General features: G+C 38.1%; 1 protein-coding gene across 1 annotated transcript in view; it reads right to left on the bottom strand.

Moving 5' to 3' along the window:
- The window catches only part of KIF13B (kinesin family member 13B), a gene marked incomplete at its 5' end in the record, with an annotated part of 112663 nt that extends 96815 nt beyond the window's left edge, over positions 1-15848 (bottom strand). Inside the window, one exon of the mRNA XM_009701973.1 lies at positions 15755-15848. Coding sequence (XP_009700275.1) covers positions 15755-15848 — 94 coding nt within the window. The remainder of the gene's footprint in view (positions 1-15754) is intronic.
- Positions 15849-16116: the final 268 nt, after the last annotated feature.

Genomic DNA, 16116 nt, shown 5'->3' with positions numbered 1-16116 from the left:
CACCATGCTCTTCCTGGTCAAAGCCAACACCATGGCAACAGTACACGGTCACTCTAAAGTGAGTTTTCAAGGCCATTTTGGGGTCCCTTCCCATCTGCCAAATACCTTAAATAGGAGAGTTTGAGACTGGGAGGAAATCCTCCCTCCCCCAAAATTCAGATGCACTGTCAGTAAGATTTTTTTTATTACACTGTTTAGCATTAAGTAATGGAAAAAGGCTGCAAAGAAGCCTTATAGGAGAAGCTATAATTTGAATATATTCAGTTGGTTTAGCAATGAAAAACGATTCCCTACAAAGCATCAATAGCAAGAGACTCACATAAGAATAGGCTGCAGTGACTTGGAATTCAAATAATAAAATAGAGATCTCCTTTTAAGGAAGAACAAAGATCTTAAAGTATACTACTATCATTATTACTCATTTTACATACTGCCTTTGTTACTGTATTCTAAAAGAATCTGAATTTTAAAATAGGTTTTAAAAGGTTTTTAAGTGGCATTCTTCAAGTCACAACTAAAAATCCCTCTAATAACTGTTTCAGTATAAGATTTTTCCTCCTTTGTGAGTTCACATAAATAGGTTTCCAAGTCTGAATATAAACTCATTATATTTCATAATAGTCCTGTGCAAATGCACAGATTAAAAACTTGCTCAAAAACTTCAATTATAATCCAAATCATAGTAATTTGCAAAACAGAAAATATATTTAAGTTACGGCCATTTCATTCATTTTTATAATGTTTTATAAATCACTGTTTACAGATGGGGACAACAGCAAGAGAAAACCACAATTATGTTGTAATTAGTTTCTAGCTGGCCTAGAGATGCCAGGACAAAGTTGTCAAGATAGTTTCTTTTGTGTTAAAAATTAACTGCATTTTTTCTGCAAGGATGGATTTCTTCAATACTTTTCCCCTAAAGAATCAAGCTCTTTCTAGGCATTAACCCTGACAATTAAGAAGGATTAATGACTTTTATGCAACTTGGCAACAGTCTTAAAACTTGTTAGTGCCAATGAAGTCTTCAGAATCATATCTGCCAAAATTTGCAGCAAGTATAAGGTACAGGCATGAACAGAACCCATGAGCTCCTACATGCTAGTCCTCTCTTAACCTGCAGTGTCTAACTGAATATATTGAAATTATAGCTTCTCCTTTCCAACAATTTTCTTCACAGCTTTTTTTTTTATACTGCAAGCTTTTGGAGGTACGAATTTCACTTTGCAAGCATCCGTAAGTACTCAGCATAGAGATCAAACCATTTAGGTCTCTGGATGCTACGAGAGGCAACTGCTATGGGGCAGACTGTCATTTTTTTAGGATGCAGTTACTCCAGTAAATACCAGTATACATTAGGAAGTGTAAAATTCTGTATAAATCATCTCTGGGTTGGCTGTTTGTATAAAGGAAGCTGTTTCAATCTGTCATGTGGGGTGATGCATTTATCACCCAGACAGAATCCAGCTGAGTGACTGTATCCCTTAAAAACGCTTTACCAACATCTGCCATTGTCAGGGTTCAAGGATGCAAGTAGTAGTTAATGTTCAAAACACATAGAAAAATGTGAAGTATTTCAAAATCCATGGTAACCTGGAGCGTGTCTGGTAAATTTTACCAAAGGTTGTAATCGCTACCGTGCTGAAGATCCTCCCAGAATTACCCCAAAAGTCATGCAAGATCTTCCCCAAATGACACATGATTGAAGGGCAAAAAAATTAAAAAAAAAAATTTGAAACCTTTGACATCCTTCAAAGCTTGTTTATACAGAAGTCAAAGCAGCCAACAGCTAAAACAGAAGCAGCACTCAGCACTGAGGCAAAAAGCATTCAGCTTGAATTGCAATTTCTTTGAGTCCTATTCGAGTATGAGGTATCAACTAAGTTTTCATTTAGAAAAGAATTATTCAACATGAACATTTGATAATTGTGATTCATTTTTTTAGTTTCTGGATGGATGTTCTGCTAAATATAATTTACCAAAAGGTAAAGACTTGTATCTTGCCAATAACCTCTCACAAATTAAGTTACAATTAACTCCTGACATCACTACTGCCTTGAAAATGAACCTGTCTCTCACTTTCAAGTATACTAATTACGGATACAACTATACAGTGACAGCTAGTATTTATATTGGGTACTGTCAGGTTAGTTACCACATCTCAGTAAGGTAGGCGTTTTCCAAATTCTACCACTCTGAATAAGGTCACTCTTCAACTGTATACAAACAACTTACGATTTTATTCATGTAAAAAAAACATCTGGGCAACCAGCTCTAGGAGACCCTGCTTGAGCAGGAGGGTTGGACCAGATGAACTTCAGAGTTCCCTTCCAGCCTCAAGCAGTCTGTGACTCCACACGTACATTACTATGCCTAAGATTGCCATGAATAAGCCTGCTATCCCTATAACATCAATTCTAAAATATTCTGGGACTCCACTGCCCCTCATCTCCAACCTGGAGGCAGGCAGCTAACCTCCCTGCTCAGCAAAACAGCCTGTGCAGAGCATGCAGAATCTCAGCAACGTCCTCTGGAAGGGGGTTGCTGGCATGGCCTTACCTGGGAAAGCATCACCTAAGAAACCTGAACAGGGACTAAAAGCACAAACAAGAAAAATAAAGGTGTGAGAACATGTTTGATTACAAAGTATACAATATTCTTAGTTCAAAAGGCTAACACTATTTCACAGGAAGCTGTACCAAGATATACATCACATGATACTAGTGAGCTATATCAGTTTCACCTTGTGTCACCTTCACAAGCAAAACTCCTCACCACATAACCACGAGACTGTTTATTGTTCCCAAAGATTGGGTCATGGAGGACTGTCCTATGCCTACTTCCAAACCTATGTCAAAGTGCTGCAGTAATTATTTAGCATGCAGAACCGTGCTTACTCTGTATCGCTTGTACTCCTGTATTGCAGTGTGAACCTACCACGGTTCTACTCATCTGGCATAATTCTTGTATTGGGTATGCTGGAAAGGACTTGCCAGTGCTCTTCCCGCAATTCAACAAAACTCTTAGGAGTAGCAAAGATATTTTAGTGGTGACAGGAAGAGATAATTACTACGTGTGAAAACTTTGCAGAGAGTAGTTGCACAGGCTGGAGTGAAGCAAGGATGTAAGGTTTCAGCATGAAGTTACGAGTACCTTACTTGCTGTTGTGGGCAGTACAGGTACTAAGTAAGATAGCTTGAAGGCAGCAGAGATGCTTGTAAGTCTCAGCTGGTATATATGTGGTTTCAGCAGATGAGTAAAGCAACCAGATAATTGCTTCCTCCCAGAACCATCCCTATTTCTCTCTTCTCTGCCACAAAATTTGCATATGCTTTTTCTTTGTCGTGTTTTTTTTTTTTTCTTCACACCTCTGAAGCGTTTAGTTTTCCGCTCAGCACATTGTAACTCTTCCTTCCTATGGTACCATGGCTGCAAACTCTGCAAAGTCATTATCTCTAGCTGCCTTTTCAGGAAGGAACCAGAACTATATGGGCTATCAGATGAAGGCTGGCTGGCGATAAATACCAGCCAAAGAGCTCAGAAGATTAGAGAGCCTTCGTACCAGGAAAAGACTGGACAGAAGAATAAAACAATTGATAATGTCACTTTTATTCAGAGTTATTCATAGTAGGCAGCATTTTTGTAAGTAATTACATTTGTTACCAAGTATAAATAAAATTCAGATCGTAAGTGTATGTAAATAAGGCTTTAAAAAATTGAGAGAGCTGGAAGGGCTCATCACTGAAGGGCTATTCAGATAAAAGCTGGGTAGATATCTTGTTTCTTCATTTCATTTATCTGATTAGCACAGCAGAGCTACAACTGCTGAAGAACAGAACAAAATGCTGACATAAGTCTACAAACCCTGAGGAGAAAGAAAGAAAATGGTATTGTGCTTTCGAAAAGGCTAAAAATCAAAGTAAGTGGACGAGCCTAAGAACCTCAGACAATACATATTAAGATGTAGGGTCTCTTTACAATATAGAAGCCCTGAGTTCTGGTCCCACTGAGCTGTGTGACCTAATTATACACCAGCACAGGAACCTTCCTGCTTAAAAAAAAAACCTCAAACGCACACACACAAAAAAACCCCAAGACAACAACAACAAAAATCCCAAACACCAAACCAACAACAACAAAAAAAAAAACCAAGAAAAACCACTCTCCCCAAGCAATAAAACCCTTGTTGCACTAGATTATCCACCAAAAAAAAAAAAAAAGGAAAAAATGCTAGATTTAGAGGCTAGAAATGGAAGAAAAGAATCTGAAGTGGCTGTCCTACAGTCAGATAAGAAGTGTATGGTAGAGCTAAAATCCCCTAATGCAGCCACTGCTCCTACCAGAAGTCCATCCTCCCCAGCTATCTTTAAAGTTCAGCTCTCTCTTCCTTTACGCTCATTTAGAAAAAAAAATAGAAAAAAAAGAAAATCACTACTTAACCTGATGGCTTCTCTCCTCAAAGGAGTACTGATCAGGACAATTAGGCTTTGCATTTTTGTAAGATGGTATGTGCTTATCAAAGCTGCCATAACTTTAAAGCACTAATTAAAATGTTCTTTTATTTCACACGCTCCCAAAGCACTGAACACAACACTCTCACTCCAGCAGTGCGCAGGAAGCCAAGGTTTATATGATCAGACTTTGTCCCGCTCCATACCAAAAGAACGGATAAAGACACAAGTTATTTTAATGTAAATTAGAACCAGGGAAGAATAGTTTGGTCCCTCTAAAACGGCAATAACAACAACAGATTTAAAAGTGTGCCTTTTAGGAGGAGGTCATAAACAGCCATACCTCCACAGCTTCTTTCCAGGAAGGCCAGACATTCCAACCCAGAGGGAAGGGTGCTGCACATGCAATTTTTTTCTGCAGACCTAGCTCATGGAAAACAAAAAACAAAAATACCTACACGATGTTGATTGTTGATTTCTCCTCACAGGAGGAGAGGAAAACCCAGTCCTTTAATCTCTTTCCTATCAACTGAAATTAAAATAAGTAAAAGAATATAAGATATTAAAGCAAATCTTGAGGCGCTACAGCGATTGCAATTTTCCTTTCTTACTGTAAGAGTCTGAAATCAAAGATACACAGAAACAATTTTCTCTGCATTCAGCAGTGTTATTTCTGACTTTACACAGCTGGAAGATGGTAGCAGAATCAGGCTAACCCCCTTGAACGTAATGGAGCATCAAGTGTAACAGTGTCATCTTTTGAACTTCTAATTCTAAAATTACCACCACCACAACAACAAAAAAAGGACAAGTTACCTCAAACTGATGCACACAAATAACTCCAAAAACTTGTTCAAGATTCCTCAAGACAACGAATATAAGACACTAAGAGGTACAAGGTTTCTCCTTTTCTTCACTTTTCGTAATAAGACCATAAATAATTTAGAAAACAAACCGTGACAGTTTTTATATTCCATTTCTGAAACCTAAGGAGTTCAGAAGACTACACGTGATATTATCTACCTAGGTATTTTAGTTGGCCATAAGAGTACACGCGTTACAATCACTGATAATATCATGAGGCATTTAACCACCTTCCCAGGAGACCGTCAAAGCATGTCATGCCACAGACACTCAACTGAACATTCAGATTAACTTATTTCAAATTAGCTTGAGGGACACACCTACACAATCTAAAATGACTGCAGCAAAGAGTGTTAGAGTTGTTCAGCACAAACAAAGTTATCCTGGCTATTACTAATCAATCATGTTGGATGGTAAGAAATATCCTCTCTTGCATCTTTTTCCAATCTCATAATCATATTAATATGAGATCAAGATTTTGGAGTTTAATCTCAAATATCCTCAAAACAAAAATTGGTAGGCATAAAAACAGTTTAAGGCCATTAAGAAGTTTAACAAACTGTATTTATTTTTTTATATATATATATATAAACTTTTTTTAAGTTCTGTTCTTAAAATTGATATGAACTTACTTGACAGGTATGAAATCTCATCGAAGCTGCTACGTATTTGCTGGCACTCCAAATACCTTCCAGTGCTGAGGTTTTAAAAGCTGTCCTGAACTGCATCTATCACCTTCCACAGAATCCAGCAGCTCCAGCCACTGAAATAATCCTTCAGCCTGCAGGAGTATTATTCGACATCATTCTGACCGCTAAATCAATTTTTTAGTCTTACCTCATGAAGCATTATTATTTAAGAGTTGAATAATAAGATGGAATAATTTCACATAAGCGCTTACAGCTGCAACATTTACTCAGGATACTGAAGGCAGATCTTAAGATCAAGCTTGCTGCCCTATCCTTGTTTACTTCTCTCCACAGTTTAGGGCCACTAAGTCAGTCCCCTATCTTTCTTGATTTGATTTGTTAACAAGAAATACACTTTAAAGCCTTTATGTCTTCTGTTAACATATTAGATCAACATAGGAAAAAAATATTTCAAACTTAAAGCTCAGCTTTCATTAGCTATCCAGCATTTTGTTCGGTTCATGCTGTCAGAATAGCACAGAGTAATTTGTTAGTGTCATTTCCTTATTTTCCTACATTCGAACAGAGTTCTGACTTGATTTCTACTATTTCAAAGAATTACTACAATCAAATCAAATGTTATGCCCCTTTAAATCATTTTCCTAAGGGAGGAACCTACATTGCAGCAAAGTCAAAAAAGCCGTTGGGCTAAACTAGAAAACATCTGGTCAAATCCCAGTTCCATTGAAACTGAAGTCCAGAAGATGATCGACACTGAGCCAAATTCACACTGACTCTTCTTGAAGCAAATGGATTTGTCTGTTTTAACTTGTGGATTTAAAAAGTCAAGAAAACAATTAACACATCACAGTCTCCTTGAAGCTTAAACGGCCTGATATGCTAAGCTTCAGATATAGGTTAGCTTTAAAAACAAAACTGTTGACAGTTTTCTCAAAATTGCTACAGAGGTTTAAACAAAAGCTACATTCCACTCAAATATTTAACATGTTCGTTTTTATAGCTTCAATATGCCACAAAGAGGGTTTTTTTTGATTTTGGTTTTGTTCTGTGGTTGTTTTTTGTTTGGTTTAAAACAAAACAAAACTCTGGGAACTGGCCATTACTGCCGATAGTGCTTTGCAATGGGAAGGGATTACAAATTACTTTCTATTTGCAGCAGAAGTTCACTCCTTAGATAACTCACAATCAGAAGCCTTTGCCAACTCCAGAGAAGTTTGCACCAAGGACAGGCTGCTTAGCAACTATCACCACCAACCTCCACACGCTGTTTGCAAGCAGGTCAACAATGTTAAGGGTACTCCAGAACTTGCTGCTAGATTACATAGTCTATTAAAAGCCTTCAATCTAGTGAAGAATTAAGGTTGCAGGTACTTCACGAATATACTGCGTTCTAAGAAGAAAAAGCACCAGAGGTTAGGAATCCACAAAGCACAAGTTGAAGGTTATACTTCAGACCACATGACATGTGAACCAAATTAATTCTCCATCTATTATCTTTCAAAGACAGTAGGTTATTACTGACTTGGTCAGATCAGCAACAAGATCAAAAAAGGCTTCTTTCATGTTCCGCTAAGAAATACAAGGGAGTCAAGGATGGTTCCTAGCAGTGGTGTGGCTGCCCAGTTCCCACTTCAAGAGGATATGGCTCATGTTAAAAGTAGTTTTCACTTACAATATGGGCACAGAGTTTATAAATAACAGATAATCCTAATTTGCTACGGCTATGTTAGCCATAAAAAAAGTAGAAGGAAACAGGTGTGACCCAACTGGTGGGAAGGGAATTGTCCATTAAAAAAAAATAAAATTGTTAACACAGTCTCACCATTTTATTTTCTTAAGCAATATAAAATAGGACACAGGTCTTTTTCAAGCACACTGACACACACACACAGTTCAAAGTTTTGTTAACTTTTTTTGTCTGTGACAAGAATTTGTGGAGGGTATCTATTTTCACTTTTACTCCAATCAAAGCATGTGAGTTGTAGCAAATACACTTCCTCAAAAGCACAACTTGAAGTGCGGCCACCCCCTTCTCTCCTGGCAGAACTCCTACTTCCCAATTTTCCACAAGATAAGTATTTATATGGCAAGCATTCACCTCCTTGTGCAATATAATCCCTCACTCGTGCAACCAAAACTCCAGAGGTGCACAGTAACACCCTTGTGCACTAGCCCTGCTGTCCTCAACACTTTGTCTCCATCCTTTGTCTGTCCCCACTCCTCTCTGATTTAAGACCTTTCCAGGACAAACAAGCAGAACACCTTCAAACTTTTAAGAAAGAAAATGATTTCTAGGTACTACAATAACTCAGAAGAAGTACTTAGACATATAAATTTTGTATCAGAAGACTTTTTCAGTAAAACAAAAATGACTGGCTGCTGGATGCAGTCCAGCTTTAATGCACATGTATGGAGTGTGCTCCATAATCTAGGTTTAATATGACTTTCTGCAAAATAAACTCTGATAATGGACTGAAAAAGCAACGGTTTTACCATAATTCTATTCAACCATTTAAATGACTCTGTCTATTCTAGGTGAGTCTTATTTCCCCCCCCCCCCCCCAACCTATTTAGGCTGTTCCATAACCTGATCAATAAAAAGCAGCAATACGTACTTGAGGGAGCTCATCAGAAACAATTATTATTTTACAGAACAAGGTCATGCTTGAAGTGAGAGTTGTACACAGAGGTGCAACAGTGCTGTACAGGCAAATTCGGCAATACAGGAAAATCCCACAGCACTGTTTTCGCAAACATGAATTTCCTGTGAGCTGTTTTGTGCCCATAAAACACCAGTATGGACATTGAAAGGCAGGCTTCCCTTTCTTCTGGATGTCAGCTATCAGTCTCGGGAATACAAACACACTCTCTCCCTCCCCCCACAACCTACTGGAACATCTCTGCATTATGAAACATCGCATAAATCTGCTCCCTGTAAAACAAAGCTGAACTAACATCTAACCCAGAAATTTCACTCTCAGTTAAGAGTTTTATCCATCAGTATGAACCCGTACCACATAGCAAGCCATTCCCCCTTAGCGTAAGGAGGTAACACAGCCAACAACGCAGTTAGTGTTGTTTCCACACAGTCACATCCTAATCTGAATTGTTCCTATCCCAAGCAGTTTAGGAGAGAAGGAACTAATACATTGCCAGGAAAGATAGAGAAGCAAAGGGACATGCATTGGAATTCATTTTCAGCCATCTTCAGAGACAGTAACATTTCTTCCTTGAAATTACTTTGCTGTCAAATAGCAACCATACCACATCATGCAAATGGTCAACCAAGCTCAATACTCAATTTCTGGCTGTGTCCAACAGCTGATACTTCCAAGTAAAATGCGTGAACAACTGGGGACACACACACAAAACACTGCCTAAGATGAGGCAGCTCTTCAAGAGGTTCTTATCTAACATCAGCCAGGATGCTGGTGTGTTAACAAGAAAATGTGTGCATTTTTCCATGACTATATACCAGTAATTGCCTCTCACAGTTTTCTTGGGGCAAGGAGTTCTGCAGATTAATTCTGTATATAGCATTGCCTTCATACATTTTCCTCATTTGCTGATTATGCGTATTCTTTCCTATGGTAGAAAAAGTGTGCACCCCTATGTGCTCCTCCTATCATATATTATTTTTAAAAGTCAAAGTCTTCCTCATTACTCCTACTACTCAGCATTTCCAGTTCGTATTTATACACACATTCAAGAACGCCTATATAATCACATCAGCATTTCCTCTCTAGGCACCTTGACTGTCTGCATGCTGTTCGGGAATACGTGAGGAGAATTGATTAATTGTGCAAAAATTGTAAGATACTATAACCTAGACAAACAGGATCATGATATTTTCAACTTTTGCTAAACCTTCCTTTAACTGGGATTTTTGCTTACCATTCCACGTATATCACATATTTCAGTGAATTGTACAATATATATGCTTCTTCACGTCACAAAGAGTTTATTTATTTATAATTGGTTAATGCAAGTTTCCCACTGCTTAATGTACATTTTCCCCAACCAACACACTCTCCATTTATAATTTTTGGGGCTGGAAGGGACCTCTGGAGATCACCCAGTCCAACCCCTCTGTCAAAGAAGGGTCACCTACACCAAGTTGCACAGGATCGCATCCAGGCAGATTTTGAGTATCTCCAGAGAAGGAGACTCCACAATCTCTCTGGGCAGCCTGTGTCAGTGCTCTGCCACCCTCAAAAAAATCAATTCATGTGCAAGTTTTACCATCTCACTATTCGGGCATTTCCCATGTAGTCAGCTACGCTAAGATGAGCATTTTCCATTTTTGTCAAGAGAGCGTGAGATCTGTAATACTCCACACAGCAAGCGCTGATAAGTCATGACTTATTTTCAGCTTTTAGCCAGCTTTAAGGAAGGTTAAGCAGTCACGCTAGAGTCACACACTCCTCGCAGCCAGATGAAAGCCGGCTTCACCTGTGCCTTGTGCAGACGAAATATTGTATAACTGCTACGGCTGTGCCAAGCAGGAGCTTATCCTGCCTCTCAGCATGCTCACTGGTGCTGCCTCCGCACCGGGCAACACCATCACAAGATTTCTGGCTAACTGAGAGCAGGCAGAGGGAGCTTGTGTGGGCTCGCACAACCCCCATATTCTATTTTTTAGTAACTGAGCAAAGAATAGGTGAAAATAGAATCCGATAAGACTGTATTTAGTTCTAAATACACTTTCTGAGCTCAGCAAAAGCTCTGGGTGCTTTACCTGTTATTTAACGTAGTATCTAGGCATTTTGTAAACTTTCATGTTAAGTAGAATACAAAGCTTGGCTCAATACATACGTTTTAATTGCTAGAACCACAGCAGTAGTGTTTTACAATTAGTAAACCCTTCCAATCCTTTTTTTTTTTTAATTTAGAAGTTGCATGTGTTTATTAGGGTTCATCCACTTCACACTTAACCTTTCAATATGAGTGAACTAATGTTGCTTAGTCCTTGAGACTTTGATAGTTGTTTACCAGTACCATTTTTTCAAAAGCTGTATCTTTGACAGCACTCTGTCTTGGTCCTAATCTTCATTTCTTCTTCAATCAGAGTAAAAGATTCTTCAGCTTTATAAGAAGAAAAAAATCTTCAGTCTGAATACAAACTATGGAAAGTTTTAACATACCGGGCTGTTTATTTCAACCCAACCGCTGCCTAAAGTCCATCATTCATCTGAAATCAGCAATTTGTTACCTACTTACTGCATAAGTAGGATTTTTTTTTCAGTTGTTCTTTTTCACTAAATTCTGTAAGCATTGGTTTTATTCTCTCAATAATCTTTAAATTCATTACAGAAGAAATTTTTCTTTGGGAGTATTATTAGTAGTGGCCATGACAAGGTAAGCATCATTTACCTACAGCTCTGAAAGGTGACCCTGTTTTAATTATAAGGAAAGTAGTCGAAAATTATTTCTCCCCACAACCTTTTTCACGGCTGTCATTTGTCTCAGAAAGAAAATGGGAATTGGAATGGTAGAAGAATCTTTTAAAAGTATTCCTCTGTAAGTAAAATATACTTGGGCTTCATCCAGTTCCTCATCAAAGCAGAAATAATTAAGGTCAGATGTTTCAAGGCTACAAAAATCCTCAGGTCTAAGATAATAGTACACCCCTTCTCAGTTTCCAGAACTCCTTAGAAAACAATCAAATTAAGTTTAAGTATCACAACTTTATGAGCAAAAACATTGTCTGTGTGGATATACAAAAGTAAACAGGTTTAAATCCAGGGATACCTTAAAAGCAAGCCACTTTTAAAATAACATTTATAAAGATACTCAATTATTGAAATATCTATTACAAAGCACTAATTATAAAGATATTACAATAGCTGAACAGGAAAAACCCAGCCATTTAACACACTTGTCAGCTTCAGTTAGCTGCACTCATTCCTTGGAACAGTTTTTACCCTGTGCCACTCTTTGGAATCTCTCTGTTCTGCAAAACAAGAGGGAAAGCACCTATAAACCACCAATTGCAACAAAAGCACACAGAAGTCAGCACTCCTTTCATTTTCAAGCACATTCTCTTCATAAAAAGGCTGAAAGGTGGTTTGTTGGGCAGATTTAATAAATGCTTTGTTTTACAAATATTATGGCTTATTTATAGGCCTGTGCCAGACTAACACACAACTGATTTCTGTGCTTGTATCAGTTACACATCAATTACAGTTACGTCTGCAGTATATAAAACTTCTTTGTCTGACCTGTCAAAAATAACAATTTTTTAAGTCTTTGTAATATGTTTTGTTTGGGAAATGTAAAATGACACCACAAGCAAACTGACAGTAAAAAAAAAAAAGGCTATAAAGGAACCTAGAGTAATTAGGGTCTATTTGGAGGTTTTAAAAGAAATTAATTCCTATAAACATTCCAATTGTTGCCTAGGACCTATCTATTCCCTTCAATCAAAATGAGTTCACACCCTCTTTCAAGCCCTAGCCACCAAGTAATAATGCTATGAGTAATCTTTGCAGCACACAGTAAATCCCATGTTGATAAAGAAACTTTGGCCTTGACCTTTGCAACAGAGAGAACAGACAACTACATGAGGCAAACAAAAAAAGTCAACAGGTCATGCTAATGATACTATTCATTTACAGCGAATCCCGGGAGGTTCACACATCCTTGAGGGGAGATTTTGATTTAGAGAGGTCATTTTGGGAAATTTGTGACAAAACTCAAGGGTCTGCAGCAAATAATTTTGTGAAAGCAACTAAAGAAAAGGTTTACCATTTTCACACAATGTAATTTTCATTTTAATATGAGAAAGCACACTCAACCAAACCCGCCCCCCAATAACTGAAGGTTAGTAACAAAGCCTACCCAGCCTGGAGGTCATCCAACAGATTTTAGAATTGATCTTTCGTATGCGATCAGATTACTGAAACCTGCACAGCGCTATTAAGGATCGCTCGATAAAATAACTGCTGCATTTCTCTATCTCAGGAAAGGTCATTTCTTGGTTAAGGAATAACTACTAACAGGAGGATGCTAGATTTTTGAAGTTGTATACAAACAGACTTTTTTTTTTTGAGAGCAAGTGTTTTACACGCATTTATTAATCATCCAGTCTCTAGAGAAATGTGTAAATAATACATTCCATTTGTAGACGCAGGAGAAAGTGAGGTCAATCAGTTATCACCTGGATTTTCAAACCATTCCTTAACTTTTAACGCAAAATTTGAAACAGCTATAGATATTCTTTTTCTGAAGACCTGGAAACATTTCAGTGGCAATTTTACATCAACATAATTCGCGGTCTCCAATAGTCAGGCCCCACACACCTTAAGTTGGGTATCTGTCAAAATATGAAATAGAACGGACATTTCTGACTTTTTCTGTACACGTTCATTCCCAGGTCCTATGGGAAATCAGAAGGAGAGGTGGGTCTAACACTTAGGAACTCCAAAGCCTGCTTCTCCTCTTTAACTCAGAGACAACTGAAAACAATGTCAAGTATTTGCCATTTTAACTGATCTGACTGGCAGAGATTTTTTGCAGACGGACAGACACATTATGCAGATCTCTGGCCTGCGAGGACCACCTTGGGGAAATAGGACAAATACAGATAACTGTGACACAAGCTAATTCACCCACTAAACTATTTATTTATATCTACCCATCTCCCAGACTTGGTTTCTACCAGAGAGGATCGAAGTGGCAAAACATGCGTATTTCCAAGTGTCATCGGTTGTTTTTCCAAATGTCGCTCCCTGCCAGATCATGGCTGAATCACGGCCAGTGGGGATGTGACAACACAGATTTCTGTTTCTAAAATTCTTTTCCTGGTTCCTAAATTGACCCTGGCATCTTAATGAGAAACACAGCAAAGCTCTTAAGATTTTCAAGCTTACCCTGCCTTGCAAGCATCTAAAGAGTGTATTTACAATATTATTTACTTTTTTCTTTTTCCTCTGTTTAATTAAAAGCACTCTAGGTTTGTCAGAATTCCTTCAGCTCACTTTAGACACTAAAAGAGTATGAAATCAAAATGAATGATGGAAAAGTTGTTGACGGTGGATTTGGAAACAGAAGCAGAAACTGAGCATAAATTAAGCCCCAAATTTCAAAGAACCAGAACCAAACCGAACCTTTTTCTTGAGCTGGTATTTAAGATTCCTCTGATGGAGCTGCAGAGGCAAGACCATTTAGCAGCAGCCTCTCCCAAGGGTTTCACATACTGGATAGGACCCTGTTCCAAATCCTCACTACTCCAACTATGTTTTTGAGGTATGCTGTCTCACTGTTTGCAGGCAAATCTTTAGGGCAGTTAATGGGCCTCCACTTTTCCCTGTTCTATTAAATCACCCCATATAAATTTACTATGCTTCCTGCTTAGATTAGCAATGGGTATTTGTGAAAATGCAAATGAAGTATTCTTCGGTCTGGCACGTTGGTTTCTCACACTAGGCTCACCATCTTGTCTGGGACGTCAACGTTATTGCCAACTGATTCCTCCCTTGCCAGGGGGCACGATTTGCATGATGTATTCTCTCATGGCTGCAGTATGAACATTTTTTAAACATTTATTAGGGGGTATAAACTATGCAGCATTTGATTGGTTGCCATGTTTTAGAGAAACTATGAATAACATTGTTAATACAGCTCTGGCTGACTAGGCTTCCGAGAATCTCAATTTCCTGCCATTTTTAGCAGTTTTAAAGGCTCAAATCAACACAGGTATTTGGCAGCTAAACAATACACGTTTCTGGAAGAGGCAGATATTGATACAAACAAAACCACTCCACCACACACAGCCTGTTTGATTGTAAGTAACTTATTAAAGTGTCAGTCCCACTGTCTGTAATAAGTCTTTCAGTCGATGACAATATAAAGTACATATTGCACCTGATGATCTCTTTGCTTTTCCATTTACTACCACTCGGGTTTGAAAAGTTTAAATTATCACAGATCAGGTAATGAATACTTCTACTGACCACTGACCTACAGTTCAGCTTTACATAAAAAATCTGTGATATTTTGCATTTAAACAAAGCTCTTCTGTGCGTTTAACTGAATTTTTCTCACTTCTGTCACCCTTAGGACCACTTCCTTTTTTTTCCCCAGAGAAACAGATCATGATTGACAGTAGATGTCCAGTAATGGGGTTTGCCTTTTCCTGCACCCCTGTTATTTTGTTTCATGCATACATTTTTTCATTTCCTCCCCTTGCAAACATGCAATAAATTAAGTAGTCACAGCCTTAACCCTATCAATTACAGGACTTTCCAGTTTCACAGTAGTTTGATGAACTGATGTCAGTTCTGATATAAATTGGACCCTACCCTTAGCCACCTTTCCAAGTATTTTTGATGCATGTAATGCCCCATTGTCAAGACACTCCTAGAGTTACACCTCTCCAGCATGTTCCCATTCCCCTTCTTACACACTGAATGCAAGCTCATTATGAGAAAACACCTGTGAAAATTAATTTCATTCCAAAATGACAAACTGTGCCCCATTCAAGTTATTTTGCAGAATTAAACTTCTCCAGTTCCATAACAGCATATGAGAAGAAATGAAACAGTTCACAGACCCATTAATTGCTAACACATTGTTTAGAGCAGGAAGCAAATGCGGTAATGCACTAGGTTTTCAAAGCATCTTCCCAGCATGGTAAAATCAGCCTTATTTTATAGATGATGGCAATTACATTGCAGAAAGAATATATATTATTTTTTTACACTGAAAGCCTTCTATCAAGGCCTACATTTCCTAGTTGTTAGCCTCATATTTCCTTTATGAAACCTGACCTTCCTAATTCAAAAATCTTACCTGGCATCTCCTTTTGAAAGGTTGGTGTTTACAGGATGAAGAATAACCTTGTTTGCATCCACATCCACCACGCATTTTGTATGCAGATCAAGCTCTATAAAGAAATGAGAAAGTGTCAAGTGCTGCTCCTAAAGCACTCGGATTATATACACCATTACTTCCTCCAGACACCAAATTTATTCATGCAGTCTGACAGCCACCCATCAGCTAGAGAATAGAAACAGGACTATTGCCAAATTCCACTTCTAGAGATATTCTGACGGGATGGATCCTGTCCAGCTTTAAAGCATGCATTCTTTTCAAAACAAGAAAGAGCGCTTAGGTTTTACTGAAGGACAATCAGCATATACAAGGCAGTATGA

The sequence above is a fragment of the Cariama cristata genome, unplaced genomic scaffold (assembly GCF_000690535.1).
Source record: "Cariama cristata isolate BGI_N322 unplaced genomic scaffold, ASM69053v1 scaffold6646, whole genome shotgun sequence".
NCBI lineage: Eukaryota > Metazoa > Chordata > Aves > Cariamiformes > Cariamidae > Cariama > Cariama cristata.
The sequence above is the reverse complement of the archived record's forward strand: the minus strand, read 5'-3'. Positions and strand labels throughout refer to the sequence as shown.